This window comes from Actinia tenebrosa, unplaced genomic scaffold (genome assembly GCF_029948245.1).
Source record: "Actinia tenebrosa isolate PJP-AT-01 unplaced genomic scaffold, QUT_ActTen_1.0 PGA_scaffold4__44_contigs__length_22323623, whole genome shotgun sequence".
NCBI lineage: Eukaryota > Metazoa > Cnidaria > Anthozoa > Actiniaria > Actiniidae > Actinia > Actinia tenebrosa.
In genome coordinates this window covers 1430102-1454996 of record NW_028292581.1, presented here as the reverse complement: position 1 = coordinate 1454996, position 24895 = coordinate 1430102, and the positions used below count along the sequence as shown (strand labels likewise).

At 44.4% G+C, this 24895-nt stretch overlaps 1 protein-coding gene across 1 annotated transcript in view; it reads right to left on the bottom strand.

The window, feature by feature from the left end:
- Window positions 1-1162: 1162 nt before the first annotated feature.
- The window catches only part of LOC116288638 (solute carrier family 12 member 1), a 32887-nt gene continuing 9154 nt past the window's right edge, over window positions 1163-24895 (bottom strand). Inside the window, exons 6-7 of the mRNA XM_089036567.1 lie at window positions 4533-4824; window positions 1163-4132 (exon numbers count right to left, since the gene is read on the bottom strand). Of these exons, the coding sequence (XP_088892693.1) occupies window positions 2778-4132; window positions 4533-4824 (1647 nt within the window). The 3' untranslated portion in view covers window positions 1163-2777. The remainder of the gene's footprint in view (window positions 4133-4532; window positions 4825-24895) is intronic.

Sequence of the window (24895 nt, the reverse complement as noted above, 5' to 3'; positions counted from 1 at the left end):
GTTCTTTTCAGCAAGAAAATTATAGGAACTACACTAAGAAAAGAAAACCAGTTAATCCATTTTGTATAAACGAGCAGGGTCAGGGTTGATTGGCGCGGTTAAATGTAACGGACTAGTGTCACGTGACTTCAACGTTGCCAATAACTTTCCGCTCCTCAGTCGCTGAAATGGACTGGACATGGAGAGATTTCACTGTTGCATACAAAGTCTTATACCACAATAATTATAACGTCTTTGTCCGTTTAGTCGAGAGGATGAAACGTGACAGTAGGCAAGTAGCACTGATAAGTCTGTGGCCCTCGATGTTTAACGTCACGGCTAATTAAGCGACCGCCATTTTGCGTGGTCATCCGAGCCACGCAGCGGAGGTCTCACCATTTGCAGATATTTTTAGATAAAAGGCAGCACAAATTATACTCAGATATTTTAAGGCTCTGTGTGTGAGCCCGGCCACTGAGACTTGAACCCACCACCTCCCGCACATGACCTCCCTCACAAAAAACCGGTGCCAAACCAATTGAGCTAACCGAGGCGGTTAAACTAGGTCCTGAAAAATGACTAAATTTCCTTTTGCCCTAGGGTTGAAATGCCTTAGCGACGAATCCTGTAAAAGCGAGTAATCGTAACCACCTACATTACGAAAAATCATGTCAAACCAAAGGCTATATAATTGACTGGACGTATAAATCGATTTAGTGTTTACCCAATACCTTGACCCAAATCGTTTCCTGTAGCAAGGAAAATACTAAAATAAAAAGTGGATATAAATCAAAGATTATACTTATTCATTTGTCTCACGATCGTGGCAGTTGGGAGGACCGCGACGTTTCGACTGCTACTGCTAGTCTTTATCAGGCGATGTTGTAGACTGGAAGGTGTTTTTTTACGTTTTACTTGTATGTCGTCAGTTTGGCTCCCTTGAAGAAGCCATATTAGATTCAGCTCCAATAACATCAATAGGGACAACGGAATTGAGATTCCGGAAGGGTGGATACAGAACATTCGAAAGGACTCCGTCACGCCCACCACCTACATCCTATAACCACCCCGGCCCGATCCTCGAGGAAGCCCACTGACGGTACTGAGACCAACAATCTCAAATACATGCGCGGGTTATATACTATCTTCATCTCCTTTGCATTTATGAGAATGTAACAACATCAATGGTGAACACCTTTATTTTAACTATTTTATTATAATTTCGCCGCCAATATGCAACCAAGAATGATTTATAGTCTTTGATCATATTACAAATCAAAGAGGTTCCAGTCTGTTTCTAGTCAAATCCAATAGTCCAGTAGCAGAGTCCGGAAAATAGGGGTTTCGTTCAACTCACAGGTTAGAAAAGGTTTGACACCGGATTTTAATAGCAAAAGACCTCTTGAATAACCCAGAGCAGTTTTTAATGTTGAAATGTGGTACAACTAGTGGTCTATCATCAATGCTGCGTTCTGATTTGATGAGCTACTAGTAGGATACGAGGTATAGCCTATATTAGTAGCAAAAAGTGCCGGTTTTGAAAACCAAAACATTAGAATTAGCTTTGATTCAAAACTTATTTGCATCTATATATTTGACGGACTGGTTGCATTTGACTAAAACAATAGACCAGTTTCGAGCACAAAAATTTCCGGACACGTGTGGACGGGGCCTTAGATGATAAATAACCAAGAATAATTACCTGACAAGAGGCACAACAATAGAATCTTTATACCCTGGGAAACTGAATCTTTCTCAAGTGTAAATCAGATTAGACCAGATTTAATAGCCTTTTTACCTACAAGGCGGCTACCTAGAATTCTATTGTTTTAACCGAGGGGGCAACTGTTGACTATTTATAGACTGCACAGGTGTCAGGAATATTTATTTATTTATTTATTTAATCATATAAATTTCTTTCGACAGTAAGAAAGTATGTAAGTGATTTACAATAGGGAACTGCATTAAAAAATACACAAATAAAGTCAAAAGCGATATGTAAAAAAAGAAAATAAAGAATATATAAAATAAAAATAAACGAGTATTTAACGATTATTCGCCGAAGGCGAAGTGATTATCGGGGATTATCTACCGTGACGCGAGTCTTCGAGCGGCGAGGTAAATATTACCCAATGATCACTGAGCCTGAGGTTTTTGTTATTGTAAAAAACAAATTTACATCAGTTTTTTATGTGTCTGTCCTCTTATTGACGATAAATTGCGTCTTATCAAAGTAGTGTCGGCTACGCCTCGTGGATCCACACTACTTTGACAATGTGGTGACGCAATTTATCGTCAATAAGAGGACAGACACATAAAAAACTGATGTCTATTCGTTAAATAAGCGAGCGAGAAATTTCTAAGTTATCGTAAAAAGATCTTGTTACGTGTGTTGTACTTGTGGAAATCTTTGCCTTTGGGGAAGTTTGACGCATCTTCAGATACTTGGTTGTACATGTATATACAGCGTTGAAATTTTTTTCGCTGAGATATCTTTTTATATAACTTTACATTCTTCAATAAGAAGCACATCTAAGGAGCAATTGAGTTTGCTGGTAGGTGGAACAACATGCAAAACACCAAGACTTCAAATTATTTGAAAACTTAACCCTGCAACTCTGTGCTTCATAAATGTTCTACGTATTTGTCATCTTGGCATCCCACAATTCAAACTGTAAAAAAAGTTTATTGTTCCTGCCTGTAATGGATGCCATCACGTGAATTGAAAAACTTGAAGTCTCTTGGCTTCGATTAATATAAAAGAGTGGTAAAAAATGACAATAAAAAAGTGTTCATGTCTAAGAATAGAAAGTAAGAACACTCGTTTGGTTTCCACGGACAAGAAGAACTGGAGGCAAGTCTGCTGACAAGACTTCCAGCCAGCTCATATACATCATACATGACATTATTTCTACTTTGGGTACGGGTAAAGTCATCACAATTAGCCTTGCATCTTTGGAGTGCTTGCGAACTAATTCTCCAATACGAATATGCCTTAGTATACGTTTATCCATTTGCATCCCTCCTTCTTCGAATTCACTTCGAATTGGCAACTTGAGAAATTCCTCAACACTTTCCTTGGAAGGAGGCTCACGTATTCCTTTCACTTCTTCTATACTTGAAAAATCGATACGGAATTTCTTCAGCAAGTTCGCCATACGAACTATATTATCCTGAATGTTTCCACTAGTGGCATGTGTGAAGATGCGTAGTTTGCAGTTTTTCCATGAATGGTGAAGACTCAGAAGATAGGGAATTAAAATGGTGAGCCCACCATCATCTGACAGCCACCACACATCAATTGTTCCTCTTTGTTTGCCTTGGAAAGAAACAGGACTAGAAGGAGAATACTCCATGACTGGTTCTTGTCGGACAGGAAGTGGATCCACGGATGTTTCATGTGAAGGGGAAAGGGAAGGGGACTGCTTGCTGCTGACTTCTTTGGTTTTCTCAATCTCCACCGTCAAAGTCTGACTTATATTTGAATCAGAGGTCCTAAATTCACTTACCGAGAATTCTCTTGTTGCAAGCGAGCCAACTTCAACTTTAGTGCTCCCACTAGGAAAGTCAAGCTCGCTAGTTGGAGCAGCGGAGTCAGACACCGAGCTCGTATCCTTCTTGTCCGAATTCAAATCAACATTCTTTGCAACTACAAATTCTTTTTTATCATCATTACTTTGCTTCTGCTTCCCCTCAGCATCGTCTCCTATGCTGTCAAATATTTCTGCCAAGAGACTCGAGCTTTCTGGCGTTGCGGTTCGCTCGACGTGGAAAATTTTCCTGCTCGCGTCTTGAGGTTTATCAGAAAATACTTGACTTCCATGACTTGGGCTTTCAGGTCGGATGGATAAACTGTCCTTGCTGCCAGATAGATTCCTGGTCTTTGGAAGGAATCGTTCCTCCTCCTTATCACCCATCCAGTCGTCGTCATCACATTCTTCTTCTTCCATTTGATACTCCTCGCTCATGCGCAGTATAGCAACCCCGTAATTCATTTCGAACGCGTCGTTAATGATGTTGACGTATTCTGCGATTTCAGAAGGCGGTGCTCGTATCCAGTTGTTTTTGAATCCGAGTACGAGTGTGTTTGGCTTCAGTTTGCCGATCCCAGCAATCTGTAGCAAGCTTTGGACACCTTCACGGAGAGTCGGCGCTGAAAAAAAGCAAATCACAACATTTTTATTAGAAAAAATTTAACATCCGACGATTGCTCAACCGTTAAGGATGGCTACTGGCAACAAAATGAAAAAAAAGACAATCTAAATACAAACGCTGTAATAAAGAAATAGATAAAACCGCCCTTTGGCGAACTCGTGGTCGACAGGTAATGATCTTTGCAGAGATTTTTGAAAAAACTGAAAAGTACTTTTTTGCGATTAATCTTTCGACCATGAGTCTTTAAAAGTGAATATAGGATAATAATGATTAAATCGAGTTAACAAATCGCGCTATAAACCAAGTCATATCTATAATAAAACATAATAAATAATTAATGATAAATAATATATAATAGTAACTTCGAACAAAGACAACATTTCAGAACAGCCACTTACCTGTACATATCGTATGGAAGGCATGTATCTTTTGTTTTCTAAGCCATCGATTCTCATAAGCCGAAGGCTTACAAAACTTGCCAACTTTGACCTGGCCGCAAATCATGAGTCCAACATTACGAGTCATCTGAGACACGATGTACGTGAGATTCGGGCGTGATGATGGGGCCCCAGTCAACACTAAACACTGAGGTCTAAAGTTCTTCACGTGATCTTCTACTCTGGCAAGGCGGTAAGCAAAGCGTAATGCCCGGATGTATGTGTACGCCTGTGTAGACGATCCCCAGTTTACCTGTTGAAATCAAAGACGATTTTTTACTAAGATAACTTAAAAGAAATCCAATGCTACCCGGATATGGTACCCAGGGTATAGTACCCGGAGTCCCGGGGGGGTACTCCCATATATGGACTATACGGGGATGATTCGCTGAACAGGGTATGGTTTTTCGAGCTTCTTGTCATAAACAGGATATGCAATTTCACTCAAGGTCCAAGTTCTTCCTGAGTTTCTTGTCATATTCAGGGTTTCTACTTTCGTATTGACCGAAACTGGTTATCATGGTCTTAAAAAAACAATACGCGAGATGACATGATAATTGAATCAGGAACTCACTGCAATTAATCATATCTTTTGTCATAAACAGGGTCTACAAATTTGATTTTTTTTGTCATACACAGGGTACCCCTTTCAGAATCCCAGCGGAACACCCTTACCTAAATTCTGGCGGAGTACCCCCCCCCCCCCCGCCCCCCGGGCCCGGAGTACCATCTTAGGATGTAGTTGGTACCATCTCGACCCTTTCGCTTTGGATGTAATTAAGGTGGCTCGACTGGGTTTTGTTTGTGGCGTACCTTCGAAGTTTGAAGGGGAAATGCGTCGCTGCCAATAAGTTAATTTCAAATAAATTATTATGACAGGCCTAGAGATAGATTCAAGTTTTACATGATATACAATTTATCATGATCGGAGTTACCATAGCAATACAGTGACGTCATGTCATTTTTTTATACATTCCATTTTTGGCGAAATCAGACGTTTGTATTAAAAAATTGTTTAACAGAACTTAAAGTTCATATGTTTGTCTTCAAGTTAACGAAGTTTCGAAGATTTGTATGGAAGCGTTTCGAAATAATTGCCGTCGGAACTTTTGGGCAACAAAAATGTAAACAATCCAAAGCAATTAGTTCATGTGACCGAAACCTTTCCTTTCTGGACATGGGAAAAGCTTTTTTGGGGGTCATAGTGTTGTGTTACTATTCCACTAGTCCTTCTGAGAAATGGAAAGAAATCGCGTTATTCGATTTCGAGAAATATGATTTCAAGCCTAGTTAGTAAAGTTGTGCCTTTTGATGTCTTGTCAAAAATTTCATTTGTCTTTACTAAAAACAGTCAAACTCAATAATCCGATGATGAATTTTTTTTAAACTTCCAAGTCAGTTACTTTAGATAACGCATTTATATACCCTAAAGTTTCAAGTTCATTGAAATAATTAAAAACCGTCAAATAATATTCTCAATTCCGTAAACATTTGTATCCTAATTCTAAATATGCAACCGCTTTCTTCACTCGCACTTTGTTTATATCGTTACGCCTTTCAATTGTCCAGAATATTTCCAAAGTAGTGCATTCCAACACCTCACACTTTACATCGAAGCCTGATTGCTTTCCGAAACCCTACCGACTATGATAATTTGTGATTGCAATTTCTATGAGCTAGCAAATAACAAAGAAAAACACTTGTCACACGACTATCTTGTACTCTCGTTAAACTTTATTTAGTAAAATATTTTTTTGTGTTTAGAATGGTATAGTATGAAGTAGCAGCAGTAAGGGGGACTCGCGATCGATGCCAAAGATTTAGGGGTTTAACCCGCGGAATTGCGAAGATGGGTACAGCAGATTTACGGGTATTTTACCAAGACCTAAAGTTATTTTGGTATCGCAAACGGAGGTTAAAATATTCCTTAGATATACATGGCCACCATCAACGACATTCAAAACAAGACTGTGCGCAAGCTCGGAAATCAGGTGATGGATAACTCAGACGCTGACTTTGTCTTCGCTACATTTATGGAGGGAAAGACAGACAAAACCATGAATTACAAAATGGCTGAAAAGATAATCAACAGAATGCCAGCCGGCGATTACCGTTTGGAGTTGACATTCGTAAAGTACTTAGACGGCGAATGGATAATAGAAAAGGGTCGTAATCCTATCAGAGCGTCTGGTAAGCAGAACCTGTTCGTTTTAAACAAGCACACGCGACCGGGAGCATTGGAGGGAATAGACATGTTGTTCTATGAGGTCGCTTACCCGGTTACCGTGGTCATCTATGGCGCATATGAAATCAAGAAGCCGGATGTTAAAAAGTTAAGACCAATGCGCCATCCTGGTAACTGCGTTGGGAAGCTGGTTAGGGAGTTCTTCGAGGATTCCTCTCGGGGTGGTAAGCTTACGCCAAAGAGAAGAGAAGCCATCAGGAAATGGGAGCATTCTACTCGTAAGACTGGAGGAACCATCGAAAACATCAAAAAGTTAGAAACCGCGTTGGAAAGGCGCATACATGTGAAAGGCATAACCGACGGTTTTATTTACCCAGGAACGAAGAAGTATGGAGGCAGAGGTGCTCCTATCGTAATTTACCAACACAACGCACACGCATGGAGGGAGTTAAGGTTCCCAAGGAAGATGGAGACAAAGGTCTATAAGGAGTCGCCATTAACAGGATTAGTTTATGAGAATTCTATTTGGTTAATGGACGCGGAGGGGTGTCAGTTCATGACTCAAGATGGTACTTTATACCGACCAGAAGTGGAACATCAACGCATTAAAAGTGCATGTGAGACTTTAGGGGAAGACTTTTCAGACGAAGTGCTCAGCTCCCGCAGCTTGGACTTCTTAGCTGCCAAAAAGAGAAATGGCTGGAAACCTACCCCAAAGGAGTTCAAAGATATCTCCAAAGCCTGTGTAGAACACGGTCACGGTGGTCTTTGGAATATGGAGTACAACGAAGACCAATACGTCTCCTTAGATATGAAACACTGTTACCCCGCCAGTTTCAAAGGCCTTGGGGATTGTAAGGAGTATTATGGCCGTTACGGACATCCAGACTCCCAATTCTTTCGCGTTGCGTTAGACGGCCACTACGACGCCCCAGCAACAGGATTCGTCAGACTGACCACCTGGGAGTTAGCAAAAGACTTACATCCCATAATTTACGCGTGGTACGGGAAGCATCTACAAGAGAAAGAATGGATACCAGTGCCATTGTTAAAGTTCTTTGAAGAGCGTAAACTCCTGAAATACACAGCGCATGAAGCCATACTTTGCCATAGCGCCTACACGAAGTGGCTCCCAGAGCACAACCCAACCGCCCGAATTGTCATAGGCAAATTTACCCAGGGCGCAAAAGAAGGAGAAAAACACATGCAACGGCGCCTAATAACAGACGTCGGTGAGTTAAACTTCCTCATCAAACGCGCGCATGACCAAGGAACGATGGTATCCGTAGAGAAATGGGACTACTTCATAGAAGGCCAAAAAGAACAGAAATGGAATGCGCTGTGTTATTACCAAGACCACAGACCGCAGTATTACCATCTGCGTGCCAGTATGTTAGCCTATGCGCACATTAACCTACTTGCGATGCTGCTACGGTTTGACAAAGAGGACATCCCACGCGTAGCCACGGATTCCTTGTATGTAAAGCCAGAAGTGTTAGAGAAGATGCAGGAGTTCTACACTGCCGATGAACTTGCAGAAAGTGGTCAATGGCGCGTCAAAGATGAGGAGATAAAAGCATGGAGAGGCCGTGTAGAATATCACGGAGAACATCTTTACGGTAGCGTGGAACCAACCGGGGAGCCTCTACCGTCGGTTGCGGACCCAATCTCTTACCAACGCTTCTCTTACCTTTACGGAACGGGAGGCAGTGGTAAAACTACCAGGGTTTTGGAACTCTTTCCAAAGATAAAGGTGTTAACGCCAACGCACCGTCTGGAAAGAGAATTAACGGAGATGGGTTACGACGCGCAGACCTACCACAGCTTCTTCCGCTGGAATGGTCAAAAGTGGGTACCAGAAGCCATCCACGACATACCCCCGGTGATACTTTGGGATGAGATTTGCACCGTTCCTTTAGAAATCCTGCAGGAATTTGTAGAATTCCTCCGTGGAAAGTGTCAAGTGATATTCGCCGGAGATCCTTGCCAGCCTCCTCCAATAACCGGAGAGATGCCCCATAAATGGTTAAAAGAAATGGTAGACCACTCCGAAGAAATTAACACCGACTACCGCAGTAAGGATCAAATAAGAAACCTGAAAGCAGAACTTCGGGGCCTTAGTGACGCGGAACAAAACAAGATACTACGCAAGAGGGTACGAGCGAAGTCTTACGAAGACTTCCTTCACACATGGCATCCAAAGGATCTGGTGCTGAGCAGCAAACGCGCAGCACAGTCTCGCATACAAAAGGATTTGCTAAATATACACCGAGAGCGCTTCCCTACGCATCCCGTACCTGTTTCTTACAAACCCCACGATACCCGAATGCAAAAAAGAGACGTCTGGGTACCTGGTACCGACATCCAACTACAAAATGCTGTAACATATGATAAAGCCTGGGTACCCATAGAAAAGGTGGAAAAAATTACCTCCCACCCAGATTGGCGCTTAGGTTACTGCATGACAGTCCACAGCGCGCAGGGGCTTACCATAAAAGAAACCTTATGGATCATAGACCAGCGGCTGTGTTGGAGCAACCTTATCTACACCGCCGTAAGCCGTGTGGAGTATGCCAAACAGTTAAAAAGAGCCTGGGGTTCGCAACTGCGCTACGATAAGACGCCAGAGGACGTAGCAAAGGAGAACATTGCTAAGAAACTCCTTCGCTACAAGCGGCACGACGAAGAAAAGAGCAAAGATCCCCGCTATGCGGGGGTCAAATTCGACCTATGCGTGGACGACATCTATAAGAAAGGGGCAAGGTGTGCCGAATGTAACATACCGCTACTATGGAGGTTTGACCCGAATGACGATCAACAGTTCTCCGTGGATCGCATAAATAATAAACGCGGGCATTGCAGAGGCAACGTAAGACTGACATGCCTAGAGTGTAATCGGGCGCGCGGTGCTGCGCTACTTTGAAGGGCAGCTAGCACTACTCTGAGTCTTTGGGGACTATGAGCAGCTCTTCCTTGACAAATCCACGACTTGGGCCATTTAGGTAATACAACACGGGTTGCCCTTCCTTGGTGACGGACTTCGAAATCTCATACGTTTCCAAAGACCAGTTAGGATCCGTGGCTCTCTTACTGCCACCTTCGAGTTCCCCCGGCTGATAGAGGTATCTGACCACTATGTCGCGGGGTAGCTTTTTATCCTTCAGTCCGACCGCCCTCGAACTTCTGACGTAGGACTTGTGTTCCACGTGTTTCTTTTTTATGGCATCCCTGGGTTTTATTCCCGTAGCCCTGGCCGCCTCGTTATTTAAAGCCGCGATGACCTGGGGGAGCCTCTGAGTCCATTCCCTGTTGCGTTTGGAGGGATCTTCCAGCTCTTTCCAATACTGGTACCCAAAGAGACGCTCAGCCAGGGTTTTATTGAATCTTTCGACGATGCTCTGACCCCTGTGGTACTCAGCTTCGGCTCTCCTAATCTTAGTGCTGTGGTCTTTCAGGGTCTTAGTAACCACGCCCATGAACTCCGTCCCCGCATCCACTTGCAGCAGCTTAGGCCATTTCAAGACGCGCTTATAAATCCTACCTAGGGCTTCTGCGACTTCCCCAGAATCCTTGCTGGTTATGGGTTCGGCGTCCTTGTATCTGCTTGCGATATCGACTACGGTCAAAGCGTACCTATAGGTCTTTTTTCTCACCTTATCGTGCGGCAAGAAAAGCAAATCCGCGTGATGAACTTCATTAGGGGCATTTACGGTGAAGCTGGGCCTGGGAATGTACTTAGCCACGGGAAGATAAACCTGCCAGAGGTTTTGTTTTCTTAGCCAGTTCTTAGCCGTTTCTTCTGATACCCTGGCCGCGGTCGCGAGTTTCTTGATGGCCGACGCTCCTTTCCAATAGCCTTCAGGCCCATAGTAAATCCTTTTAAGTTTGTCCTCTACGCGGCCCATTATATGAATTCCAAGACAAGATTGATCTTACGTCCGTTAAAATCCACCGTCTTTCCGTCCACTTTGATGGTGATGTTTATGCTTTCTACCAAATTGGACAAGTCATAGCTCAAAGAAATGGGAGTGTATTCTACCAGATCGAATGGATTACCCTTAGGTAGAAACTTGGACATAAGAGAAGACCTTTCTCCATTGCTGTAACTATTGACCAAGTCGCAATAGACTTCGTAAGAGGATGCGACTTTCCATTTCACGGGTATGGCCGTGTTGGTAATCGTCTTGCCTGAGGCACATAATAAAGATCCCAATGGGTCAGACTTTCCAAAAGTTACTGAATAGTTTGGCATATTATGTTTGAGGGTCATTTCGTGCGGCAATCCTGTGGTGAGCGTATAACCGTGTTTTGCTAATTCCTTAGCAAGGATGATTGGTGTGTAATGTCCATCGGGCAGCAATACGCCTTGATAGTTAGATCCTCCTGTATGCTCAGTGACCAAGGCATTGACTAAATTATACCAAGAATTGTACAAAGAGCAACTAACCAGCCTAACCTTATGGGCTTTAATGGGGGGATTCAAATAAGTGGTAAAGTTATTTTTATCGCTTTCCAAAAAGACGATCATATATTACAGGGGACAAGTCCCCTTCGTTAGAGCAGATACGCCAAAGCTACGCCTCCCGCCAGCCCTGCGACTCCTACAAAGACCAATTCATTGTCTTTTTGTTTCTTAGAAGGCTGGTAGTAATTCTTGAACTGAGGCCTTTTCAACCTAAAGTCGGGGTGTGCTTGCGCATAGAGCTTAAAGGCGTAGTCTGTATTTTCGAAGTTCTTATCCGCCTGCATTTTGTCTTGGTAATTCTCGTCCAACCAATCCCTGTAAGCTTGTCTTTTTTCATTCCAAGCTGCCACGTCTCGCTGATATTTCTCCAGCGCTAAATCATGCCTTTTCCTTTCGGCGGCCAAATCTCCGCTGCGATCACCTCTAACTAATCTATCCAAATACTGACCACCATAATTAGCTCCAGTGAATGCTAAAGCTGCGACGACTCCACCTACGACCACGCTAGCCATATATATTACACCGTAGGGAGGTACTTTTCCTTCCGTAGGTAATCCTTTACCATGATAGCCCCGCCTACGGCAGCGGTCATCTTAGCAAAGTTAGCGAAGCTCTTGCTTGGGTCTTCAGTAAAGTCTTCTTTGAGCACTTTCTTACCTACCCAACCAATACCCGCAACGATGGAAGTAATGATAGCTGCTTCTTCAACAGTTTTCAATAACGCGGTTGACATTATATTACAAAGCGAGAAGGTTATTACTCCATTTCAGGGATCTTACTTTTTCTAACAGCCGGCTCCACAGGTGCGTGCACGGGCGCGTGATATGTTGGTGGTTCTACCTTTTTCGTTGCCCGCCATTGTAAGTAAAGGCTGCCTGCTGCTATAGCAACTCCTAACGCGCCGATGACGTATCCCGGATTAATAAAGGATTCCTCTTCTTTTTCCTCCACCTTTTCTTCTTTTTTGGCTTTGTTCTTTTTATTCATCTCCGCGAGCTTCTTTCCGGCAGCGACTCTGCCCGGAGATTTAGCCTTGGTAATCTTGGTATCTTCTACGGGTGGTTGTTCTTCGGTGCCACTCATCTTATATTAAGGGACTTGAAGGACTTGACAAGTAACTTGATGACGACTTGACAATGACTTGGCAATGACTTGACAACGACTTGACTAAGTACTTGACAACGACTTGACTAAGTACTTGACAACGACTTGACTAAGTACTTGAGGTGACTTGATCAGGTACCTCAGCAAGTGCTGCCTGGAAGACCTTTTCGACTTCTCTGTCCTTCTTGAAGTCCTTCCAAGACGTCGTAAGTTCCTTCAAGTCGACGTGCTGAGCTACGTGAAGTGCCGCAGAGGCGACTGCCATTAACTTACCGCACTTCAAAGACAACCACCCGCAGGTTATCTTAAGTTCTTGAGCGATGACATAGTCCTCGCTAATGTCCTTCCGTAGTTGCTCCACGTCGTCTATGGGCAGCGCAAGTCCAAGCAATTTAGTTGCAAGTCGGATAGCGGAGTCTGCGACGGCGTCCGTGGTCTTACTTGCAAGGGCGGCCTCATACCTTTTATGGAACTTCTTGACTTCATCTTCTGACAACTTATTAACCTGCTCATGGGTAAGTTCCTTGCCTATCATTTCTTTGCACTTCCCAGAAGACACAAGGATGTTAAGTTGTTCCTTGAGGTTACTTTCATCTAACTGCGTGGGGACTTCATCTAAGAGCTGCTCAATGTCCATATATCTTTATGGAATACGGAAACCTCAAAGAGAAGATCATCTTGGAATGTTGGTGCGTTTTTAGGTGCCGCATGTATTCGTGTAACTGTTCCTTGCTTATCTCACCGCCGTAGTCGCTTAAGATGGTTTCCAGATCAGACTTACTTGGAGTGTAGAAGACAACTAGGGAGCCTATGTTTTCCCTAAAAGGCTTAGAGACGCTGGTAAGCTGCTGCGAGAGCAACCAAACGCTAATATTGTCGTGTCTGCCGCTGAAAGCGAGCTTAACGAGCTCGGAGGTGCGTCTTTTTACGTCGTCCCCGCAGGCGATGTCATCCAGTATGAGCAAGGTTTGCGTATCTTTAGGGAATTGTTTGTGCCAGAACTTAAGATGGCTGGATAACTCGTTAGGATCCAGTATGTCCACAAAGAAGTCGTCATCTTTCACTCCTATGCCCGTCCAGGTGCGGTTATTCACGTAGGTGGGGCATAATAGCACAATATAGTCGAAGCGGTATCTAAAGGGTCCTAATAGCTGCTCTACTACGAACTGGGTCTTTCCGCAGCCGGTGGGTCCTACTATCAGAGCGTTACAAGGCATGTGATCTGGGTTCATTATATTTTAGAAAATCACAGGGATTTTCACTAGTTGCCTTTTCTCGAAGGGAACTTGTTCCCTGATATATATGGAGCCAGTGGAAGCAGTGCAAAGAATTGTCGCCGACGCAAAAGATAAAAGAGACACCATAGAAATGCAAAGTGAGGAGATAGACCGGTTAAAAGAGCGCGTGCAGGAGTTGTACGATGAAATGTGCGGTCTGAAGCGTGCAAAACGGTTTGGCGCGCTGATAACGATGGCAACGTGGGCTAAGGAGTCCGTTAAGGACTTCATGCGATATCCCCTGTAGAATGTTAACATTGTTAAGGATGCCCGGAAACTATTTCAAAGAGTGTCTCAGAATGTTGACGTTTAGGTTAAATCTTTGTTAAGACGTGCCCTTCAAAGGGGTTCTTATTTTTATTTATTATTATTAAATATCCTTAATTATTCTTAATAATAATAAATAAAAATAAGAATGGGATTTGAGACTCTTTACACGAACCCTACTTTACTATTTTAAGCCGCCTACTAATCCTTACGGGCTTTCCACATATACTTAACAAAGATTTAACCTTATTGTCAACATTCTGAGACACTCTTTCCAGGCATCCTTAACAATGTCAACATTCTAAGACACTCTTTCCAGGCATCCTTAACAATGTCAACATTCTAAGACACTCTTTGAAATAGTATCCGGGGCAAAAGAGTCCATTAAGGACTTTATGCGGTATCCCATATAAGGGTTATTAAATCCTTATTATATATGGAGTGTGAGCGGTGTAACAAGGAGTTCAGCAGCAAGCAAATGTTGAAATACCACCTGGAAAAGAAGGTATGCGCTAAGAAGGCACGCGAAAGGCGTTGTAAGGAGTGTAATCGCCTCTTTAGCAGCGCGCAGATGTTGGATTACCACGTTGATAACCGCGTTTGTCTAAAGAACGTATGTGAGCGCTGCGAGGAGGACAAGAACGACGAATGGCATCGACATCGGTGCCGCGGCAATTACGACCTGCTGAGCGTGGCTTGCGAGGAGCACGGCGACGTTGCCGCACGATGTTGCCCAAAGGAAACCCAAAGGAAGTTAACGCGCCGGAAGAAGGAAATTGACCAGCGCTTTACGGAGTTTGACTGCGTCGAAGGCGTAAGGTGGGAGGATAGAGAATATTGGGAGGCAACTTGTGAGCGCTGCGGCTGTCAAAGAAGTGACCAACATGTTTGGCAGTGCCTCTACGACGGCCAAGGCGGTTTCAAGGAGTACTTAGATCGCTTCGAAGCTTGGCATGCCGGCAATGAGGCGGCAAGGAAAGCCCGTAATGATTAGTAGGCGGCTTAAGATAGTAAGGTAGGGTTTGCGCAAAGAGTCTCAAATCCCATCCTTATTTTTATTTATTATTATTAAGAATAATGAATAATAATAAATAAAAATAAAGACCCCTTTAAAGGGGCCTTGCAGAGTCCCCTAAGTATATGGTAGCCTACTTCATGGCATTCTTTGGAGGATTCCTAATCGCCCTTTCAATATATGGACTGTATTACGTGTGAACCACCAGCCGATTGCATTACGACGACCTCAAAACCGCGTAAAAAATACGCCTGCCTTCATTGCGACAGGGTATTCTCCGAAGGATCCTTTGTGGGGCATTGGTGCTCCGCGGATCCTAAAGCGCAGCGGGCGCTTAACTACAAAGAGGAGATGGAGTGACTCTTCTTTCAATGTCAAACTTCCATCGGCCATTTACCTTACCATAGCTGCGTAAGTGGGCGAATTCCTCGCCCTGAATTACGTACCGCACGCAATCCGGCGCCCAAAGGGAATATTCCTTGCCTTCTAAGTCTTTGAGGACTAACCGTAAACGGTCGATGTCTTCGAAGACGACGTAATTTTTTATTTCGTATGCTTTACCGCAAATCAGGTCACGCCAGTGTATTTGGTTGACGATCATTATATCTATGAAATATTCTTAAATGCGTTGCCCTTGTCTCCGTAGTCTTGAAGCGTTTGCAGCACCACCGACAGGGAATACGGATGCCTTCCGCGTAGTTGCTAAGGGCACGACAGATGACGTCATAATCGTTGCTAACCATGGTCAGGTAACCATTCGCGTCATACTGCGAAATTATCTTGCGTTGGTCTGCGGAGAGTATGCCATTTCCTTTCGGCGTCTTTAATTCGATGCAAAGCCCTTCATACCTTAAATGCGCGTTCAGTATTAAGAGGTCGGGTTGACCCCTTTGATAACCCTTCTGCCAGCATTTTATGCGTTTGCTGTCAGAATCCTGCAATTCCCCTAAGCCGGGTGCTATGAGCATCTGTGGGTAGAAGCGGCGTATGTAGTCCACGACTTTCTTATGCAGGTCAAACTCATTTTCCATTTTGAAGACTAACTTGTTAGGACTATCGAACCGCCTTTCTATTTCATACTTACCTGTCTTTCTCAATACGGGAAGAACGTCCTCGAGGACCCAATCCTGGAATGTCTCTGCCGTTGGCATCTTAGAGCTAAATATTAGTTGATACAACCCAGATTCGGTTACGTACAGGGAATTAGGCTGTGAATACGAGGGGAGGCGATTCACCTCCACTCTAAGTTCGCTAAGCTTTACCTTATACTTTTCACGAACATGCACCTTAATTGCATCTTTTGGGCGTTCGTAACCCAACGCCAGCGCCACTTCCTTTGCTTTGAAGTATAGTTTATCGCCTTGCACTATGCATTGCAGTTTGGTTTCGTTGTTTTCGAATACGCGAAGCATTATATACCAACGATATTTTTTTATCAAAAGGATGAGCGAGTGGATCAATAGGCAACGCTCTTTAGCTGATTCATTTCTACGCTCAGTTGCGCGTCAGACACGACGAAGACGTAGCAGTTTATCATATCGCCGTCGCCCGCACTGGCGTTCTTGGTGCGTTTGATCTCCAATGTTATGCCATCCTGCGTATTTACTAGACGTAAACCCTGGCCATGTAGGTCTTCGTCGTTGGTCGTGCGCATATCAATCCACAGCGCATACTTATCCTTAAAGAATTCCTCAGGGCTAATTTGGTCGCCAAACTTGCGCATGGCCTCTCTGTACACGTCTGCGGGCTTTATTCCCTGCGAGTAGACCTTGTTTGGAACGCCGTTGATATTCACGCTGACGTTAGTAATGTTGGGGTTGTGAAAGGCTTCGGAGTCGCGCTTACCGGCCTCATAGGGTTTGGTAAACACCAGCATCAGCCCCGTGAGACTTCTTCGGGGGAGGTTAATGCTTTGGTTGATAACCTCATCCGTCTTATCCAGGAAGCTGAACGTCTTATACATCACTACGTGGTCGTAAAGGAATGCCTTCCCTGCACTGTATTCCATACCGGCGCTACGGGCCAGCTCTTCGCTGTATACCGTTTCGTACTGCAGCTCTAAGTTGGTGATAGAGTATGGGGCTGTTGTGGTAAGTGCAGTGGTCAGCCCACCAATGATGTTATTAGCATCTGCTAAAGTTACTTCAAACTGTAGCTCGGATAACTGTCTTGGGTAATACACACCGTGATTCGTGATTACTTCAAAGTCCAGTGGTATGACATACTTGCTACCATAGGCGGTCTTTATTCGCTTTGCGTCTGCCACTGCGGTTTCTCCGCTGCTGTCAGTAGGTTGCGTTTTCGTAGGTGTTCGGACCTTACGTAGAATGACACTACCAATTCCTTGTTCTATCCTTTGCGCGCGGTCAAAGGCTGTCAACCATAAGTCTTTGTACGTGGTATACAGATCGTACCTATTTAAGTCCAGCAAGGATTCCCCGGCGAACTTTACGCGCATCTTAGAAACAATGTTGCGACCCACGTTGTTAACGATAATCCTTTCATCTGTGGGGCTTGACTGTACCGCTAGGTCAAACCTCAAAGCCAAGGTGCCAGGAACTAAGACTAGGTTATCCGTTAGACGGGGCACGCCTACGTACAAGGTTTCTCCTGGCTTTGCGCTAGAAGGTGTGAATGTGACCCGGTGAAAGGTGCGTTCTGCTTTCAGTCCGCCAACCTGCTTAGGTAATACGTTTGGGTTTAACTTTGAGCTTATCATATATAATGGAAGTAGAAGGAACGGATTTTGACCCCCTTACCGAAGAAGGCCAAGTCGACATTAACGATGAAGAATACGATACGTTAATCCCAAATGACGACGTGTCCCGCGAGTATATTTGGGATAGGCTTCGAAATAGGTTCGGAAGTAGGGCCCGCGAGGCCTGGCGTTCCTTAAAGGACAAGTGGCAATCGAGGAACCCAGGGAGATCTATTCCGGAGTACTTGGAATTGCAAAACTTGGATTCCACGGACCTAAGAACTGAAATGCTAAGGGGGCTTTTAGACGACGTAAGGGAGAAATTTCCAAATGTGGACTTGGCCCGCCTTAATTTCCAAACCGGAGATAAGGGGCAAATTCAAATCCAGTATCAAGGAAGGGATAAGTGGTATAATCTCTACCAAAGGAGAGACTCCGGCAGGCTCACCAGTAATCTCCCAAAAGAAATCAAAGACGCATTAGGAAGACCTAATTTGGTGGAAAGACTAAGAGAAAACGATGAAAACACCAGCGAAGCCTTTGAAAAGTTCAAGACCCTAATGCAGCGGCAACAAAAAGGCCCCGAGGCGATAAGGGAAGTTGAAGAACTAAAGGAGACAATGGAGGAAAGGGAGGCAGATTACATGAGACAAAACCGACTACTCCTTGATGCTCAAAAAAGAGAACTTGACGACAAAAACCAAAGAATGATAGAACTTAGAGAACAAACAGACAAAGCCCTGCGCGATAGGAACCAAGCCCAAAAGGCCTTCGAGCTCGCCCTGCAAGACCTGGATGTGAGCAAGGGGGAAGTTAAGGACTTACAAACCGCTATAGAGGGTTCTTTGGTGGAGCGGCGGCAGTTAGTTGCTGAAATCAACATTAAAGAAGAGCAAATCCAGCAAAGAACTCAGGCCATCGAAGACCTGGAAAAAAACATATCCGAAAAGCAGGAAATAATTAACGACCAGGCGCGCCCCGAAGAAGAAAGGGAGGCAGCCCAAAGGGAAGTAGAAACCCTTCAGGAGAGAGTTGCGGAATTACAGGCACAAAAGGAAAACCTGGAAAGGGAGTTGGGGCTTACCACCAAGGAAAAGGTAAAAAGAGCCCTTTTGAAGTATGGCGTTCCGCTGGCATTCGCGGTCGCTATTTCGAGCGTAGTAGGGGTAATCCTTAACGCGCTTAAGGCTACGGGCGCGGGCGTGAAGAAATTAGGTAATGGGCTGACGGACTTGGGAAAAAAGATGGCAGCCGGTCTTCCTGGGCTGCTGGGTTCGGTTGTTTCCTTGGCACTTAGGGCCGGCGGAGAACTGTTGAAGTTCGTGGGGAATAACATTTGGATCTTGGTTGTCGCTATTGGGGTGGTACTCCTGAAGAAGATTCAGGGTTGATCTTATCCTTGTGTATTACTGGCGGCTTATCGTCGTCGGGCGCCCGAGGCGTCCTCGACTGGGGATAAGTAAAGATAGTATTCGCGCCGCCTTGGTAATGCGGAACTAGGGGTATGGCAGTCATAGTGCTAATGGATTTATGACTCCAAGTAGCATCCGTCGGAGTGGATCCTGAATAAATAGCATTTATCAAAACGTAGATATTGAATTTACGTTCCGCGTCAGTATTAATCTGAAGCTTTGCGTATTGACAATTAGCTACCATATGAAAAGTTATCGGTATCATCTCATCTGGACTCTGGTGGGGTTCATATGAAAAATGAGCTGGATTCCTTTCATTTATTTTTTGTCTGTAAGGTAGTAGCGGATGGTTATTCTCATCTACAATTCTAAACCCAATACCGTATTCATTCCTCATGCTAATGCTAATAGTGCATATAATCAATCCTAAACCCCCAACCTTCACCCACAATTCAGTGTCAACCCAATCGTCGTTGCGTCCGTACCCCTCTTCACTTAGGTAATGTAAAAACCAATCTTCCTTCGCGTGTGGGTTGTTCATATATACCAGGGAATAAATTCCCTTCTAAAGGCTAAGCACCGTAAGAGTGCTAATGGTTGCGTGGTTATATTTCTTATCTCTCTGATCCTCTATGCTATTCACGCAAACACTTCCGGTGTCATCTACGCGTATCTGCAGCTTTACCTTCCCATGGCAATCGGCGACCATGTGGAAAGTCCAAACCGATAGATTTTCGGCGCTCCGGGGGTTGGGCTCTACGGAAAAATGCGCAGGCTCCCTGTTGTTTGTCTTATTTCTCATAGGCTGCAGTACACCATTCTCATCACAAAAACGAAAGCCCACGTTGGCGTGACTGCTCGTGCCAATGCAAATAGTACAAAGGATTAACTTCTTTCCTGAGTAGTTCAAATTCACGGACATGCCCGTGACATCAACCCAAGCCGCCTGGGTGTATTTTTTCTCGCCTGTGTAAGTCGTATAGACACAATCTACTCCAGCTACGTAGGGGTTGTTCATCGCCATATATAATAGCTCAGACCAACGCCTGCAGCTGCTAAGCCGGCTTTTAGTAAGTTATGGTCATATTCCTTGGTAACCTTCTTTACTGGTTTCTTTGGTTCGGGTTTTCCTACATGCGCCTTCTTCGATGGTTTTTCTACCTCTTTTTTTGGTTTCTCTACGAAGTGAGTAATGCCCTTGGTCATGTCAGAGTTCACGTCATTCACCCCAAACTTCATATCCTTAGTAGCTCGCTGCAGCTTGTTGTTATAACCCACAACGGAATTGGTGTTAATAACCAAATTACTTGGCATTAACCAACAACCAGGCGACAAAGCGTAATCCAGTCGCACTTTAGACTGCTGCACCGCTAATTGATATCTCTGCACCGATTTAGATATGTCATTTTCTATTATTGCAGACTCAAATAAAGTTAGGAATTCTTGTTGCGTTTCCTGTGAAGCGCCTTGGGATCCAACAATGGGGTTGCGGGTATTTACCTGCGCTCCCAGGATGCAGTACACGAATGCCTCTATGCTGCGGTTAATCCTGGCTAGGTTTCTTAGACCTTTTCCTTTCATTAACACAAACGGATCCCAAGTGCCGGGGTAGTTTGTTTGAATCCTAGTAATTAATGAATTATTACCCTTATTACCACCCATATCACTGAACTCTAACTCATTACTTGGGTATTCCTGATGTCCGTAGTCAGCCGGCTTCTCACCATTGGCACCCCAAACGTAAACTATACCCAGCCCATGCGTCTTACCCTCCTTATAACGAAAGTCTTTTTGCTGTGGTTTGAACTCATTAATTAACCTTTCCAGGGCTGCGGCGTCATATCGGTTATTCATTGGATTAAATGCTCCATCTCCTGGTAGGGGTGCGTTAAGCTCCTTCAACAACCTCCTTACCGTAAAGGCAACGTGAAACTGCATAATTGGAATGCGAAACATGTCCGCGGCAACACCACAACCTTTAGTGGCAGCCCAAATAGCAAAGTCTAACTGCTGCGGCCAATACCGCATATTGGGCCCTGCTAACCATTCCCTGGCCTCTTTACCCGACGTATGCTTCAACATCGTATTCTTATAGATATTTCTTAGTATTACGTTAAATGATTGTTTACCCACTGAAATCTTCAGGTGCGTTACCAGCTTTTCGAAGTTGTTTACACCACCTTCAGCATCGTAAAATGGGTAATCTTCCGTAGTTAACAATAAGTTTCTAGGAAAATTAGGTGCTTTATGCTCGGGTTTTGGTGGCCTTTCTTTATGAACGGGGTGTACAATCGTCAATCGCTGCACCTGATCACCTACTTGCTCCAGCTTCGAATGTTCCAAGTCTGCATTGCTGTACATCCTGGAGCCGTTGAAGTAAATCCCATCGGGTCTCCTTTCGAACTTACTAGGGTCTGCATGTGGAAACATCTTCCTAAAGGCCCTCCAGTTCCAGTAATCCCGGTTGTCGTGATGTGGCTGCTCCTCTATGTTATTCCCAAAAGCGTCGTACATTAGTATATAATGGATGTTATACCTTCAGCACCTCCACTTTATCCTGAACTTCCTAAGGAACCTAACGAAATGAATGCCGAAAACTTCAGGCTCAATAAAGCAAACTTAATCCTGGCTTACTTGGAAGGGCAGGCAAAACACTACGAAGAGGTTAGAAAAAAGTACGCCAGAGCCCGAAGCACGCTACATAAAATCGCGATAACTTCCGGCTCCATGTCCGTGGCGTTAACAGGCACCGGCGTTGCTACCTCACTCACCGGACCTGGAATAGTCGTTGGCGTTCCTTTGGCCGGCGTTGGAGCCATTTGCGGCATCGTTTCCGCTGTCACAACAGGTATTATGAAACAGTTGTCCGGTAAGATATCCAAGCACGACACTCACATAGCCCTAGCAAGAGCAAAGGCTAACACCATCGCCGACTTAGTCTCTCAAGCTTTGCGGGACAGCCGCATAGACGACACGGAGTTTTCTTTGATCCTCGCGGAGGAAAAGAAATACGGCGAATTAAAGTCGGGCAATAAAAAAACCATCGTGAAAGATCTTTCCGAGGAATCTCGCAAAAAGATCTACCAGGAGGCAAAAGAGGAGCTACAAAGAAAGCTCGCTCAGTAGACATCTGCTTTGAAAAGAACGTAGGGGGATTTCGACTGCACATTTCATCTTCTCGGAATCCATCCTAATAGGGGGTGGTTGGAGTCAATTTGCTGGAATATTTCGTAAATTACGTCAGGGTAATAAGGAATATCCTTATCCAGCCGACAAAACATCCACTCGGCTCTGCTTATATCAGAAACCTCGGGAATAGACTTACCGGTAATTTCAGACAAAAGATAGGGAATAGCTCTGTAATATTTCCCTAGTCTTAATTTCTTCAATGTCTTCCGTAGACTTTGCGGGGTTGGCTCTTCTAAATGGTCTATGATTTTCTTCTTTACTTCGGTGTCTAAATATACCGGTCGATAACCTTGGATATGACTCATCCAGTCTCGGAAGTATTTTATTCTCTTATAAGGTGTTTTCGTACGACCTCCATTGGCGTAATATTGCTCTTTGGTAGCATTTGGTACGGCATTACGAATATTCTTACCACACTCGTAACACTGTGCGGAGGTGTCATCTTCTATCTGCATTTTTTTACCACAACACCAAAAGGGTTCTGGCTTGGGTACGATAACTTTAGGTCTTAGACAAATTATGCAAAAGTCGTTAACGAACTTCTTACATTCGTGCATCGTATATTTATAAGATATTTTTTACCTCCGTTTGCGGTAAATCTGCTGTACCCATCTTCGCAATTCCGCGGGTTAAACCCCTAAATCTTTGGCATCGATCGCGAGTCCCCCTTACTGCTGCTGAAGTATATATGAAATTGCAATCACAAATTATCATAGTCGGAAGGGTTTCGGAAAGCAATATAAAGCAGTATAAATTAACCCGAAACACGTGCTTCGTCGCATTACCTCGCAAGACATCGGAAGGGCAAGTTCGAAATTATTTCGCCACCGTCACCAGCTTGCGAGAGAGTTATGGCCGCCCGAGATGATTTACCACCAGCCTTAGACCCTCCAGCACCCGTCGGCCCAGCTGGTCAAGCCCCTGTCCAAGTTCCTGGCCATGTTTCCTGGTCCAATTCCTGATCAAATTCCTGGTCAAATCCCGCCGCGCACAACGAAGGTGATGGTCAAAACCCGCCAGGAGAGGTATAGTCTTTAATTTCATTCTATCAGTCCTTTAGAACGTCGGGTTCACGTGTAGTTTTGCAACTCTTGCCGCTGCAGCCGGGGTTGGGCTAGTTAGCTTATACAGTTAGAACGAACTTGAGCAAAACCGAAGTAGCGTGGCTCAGGGAGCCGAGTTTATACACGAGAAACATGTGAGCTCTGGGAGCTAGATACGAATTAGCGTGTGGCTCAGGGAGCCGAGTTTATACGAGAGAAAACGTGAGCTCTGGGAGCTAGATACGAATTAGCAGCGTGGCTCAGGGAGCCGAGTTTATACGAGAGAAAAGACGTAAACTCTGAGAGTTAGATACGAATTAATAACGTGGCTCGGGAAGCCGAGTAAAGAAGGTAATGAATATGAACTCGGGCACATACGTGGTCTAATTCTCCAAAGTTTTAAAATTTCATTTACGTTCTCGATAGGCGATACTCCCATTTCTATAGTTGATTTTAAACGATTTAGGGTTCCCTTTGATTGCGACTTTATTGTGCCGTTCCTATCTCGTATTCACTTTCTATGTCTGACCAATATAGTATGGTATATACTAATTTCGGTAGTCTACACGGTGTATAAGATGCAAATGCCTTTCCACATTTTGGCGCATATTTTCACAATACACTTAATTGCGGGCCTGTTATATCACACCTTTCTTTGTCCGATTCCTTTTAAATTTCGTCTTTGTTTGAAATTGAAATAAATTTGTTTGTTGAATGGTTGGATCTCTAGTGTCTCGCGCTTTATTCTCGCTCCTGGTTGACTCTAGGGGGGCCTTCTCAGTGCCTCAATTCTGGTCTTACGATCGGAGCCTGGGGTCAACGAGGGGCTGGGGGGTCCTCATACCCAGTTTTAAAACACGCTTCGTTTTCTCTTTTTTCAGAGCGTATTTGAGTCTCTCCCCTCCCGCCTTCTTCAGACCACAGAAACCTTTGAAAGAAAATACTGTAATGTGTTTGGGGAACCCCAGCCTTTCGTTGGCCCCTTGGTCCCCCCGGAGTTGATCGTAGCCAGCCCCGCCTTAGCCGATATGAAAACGTTGCGTTTTCGAAAACCAGATAATTTCCAAGCTGGCAGTTTACACGCACACGCTTCACTTTGTCTGTTCATGTTTAGAGTGTACGAGTGTTGAGTGATGGATTAGTAAGGATTCACCGGCACAATTAGGCTTGTTTCGGCAATAAAGGACAGTTGTTGAGTGAAGAGGTTTGAGTGTTGGAATGATCAATTGAGGGGTCTATGGCCAGGGACCTTTCTTCCTTACTGGAGAAGAAGTAGAGGAGCGGATCTTGCCCCATAACTTAATTACTGCGACGTGACAATGGTATTCAGTGAGGATATAGTACTATTCTCACTGAATAAATTAGCGCGGAGCAGTATAAATTAACCCGAAACACGTGCTTCGTCGCATTACGTCGCATTACCTCGCAAGACATCGGAAGGGCAAGTTCGCCCACCCCCCTCCCCTGGTGACGGTGGCGTACCTCTTTCCCCTTGCTGTTTACCTCATCACGTCGCGGATCTTGCCCCATAACTTAATTACTGCGACGTGACAATAGTATTCAGTGAGGATATAGTACTATAACGTCTAAGAAGATTCTAATAATTGCTTGCTATCAATCACGTGAGATTCTACAAGCCATTAAAAACGCAGCTATTACCGGACGTCTA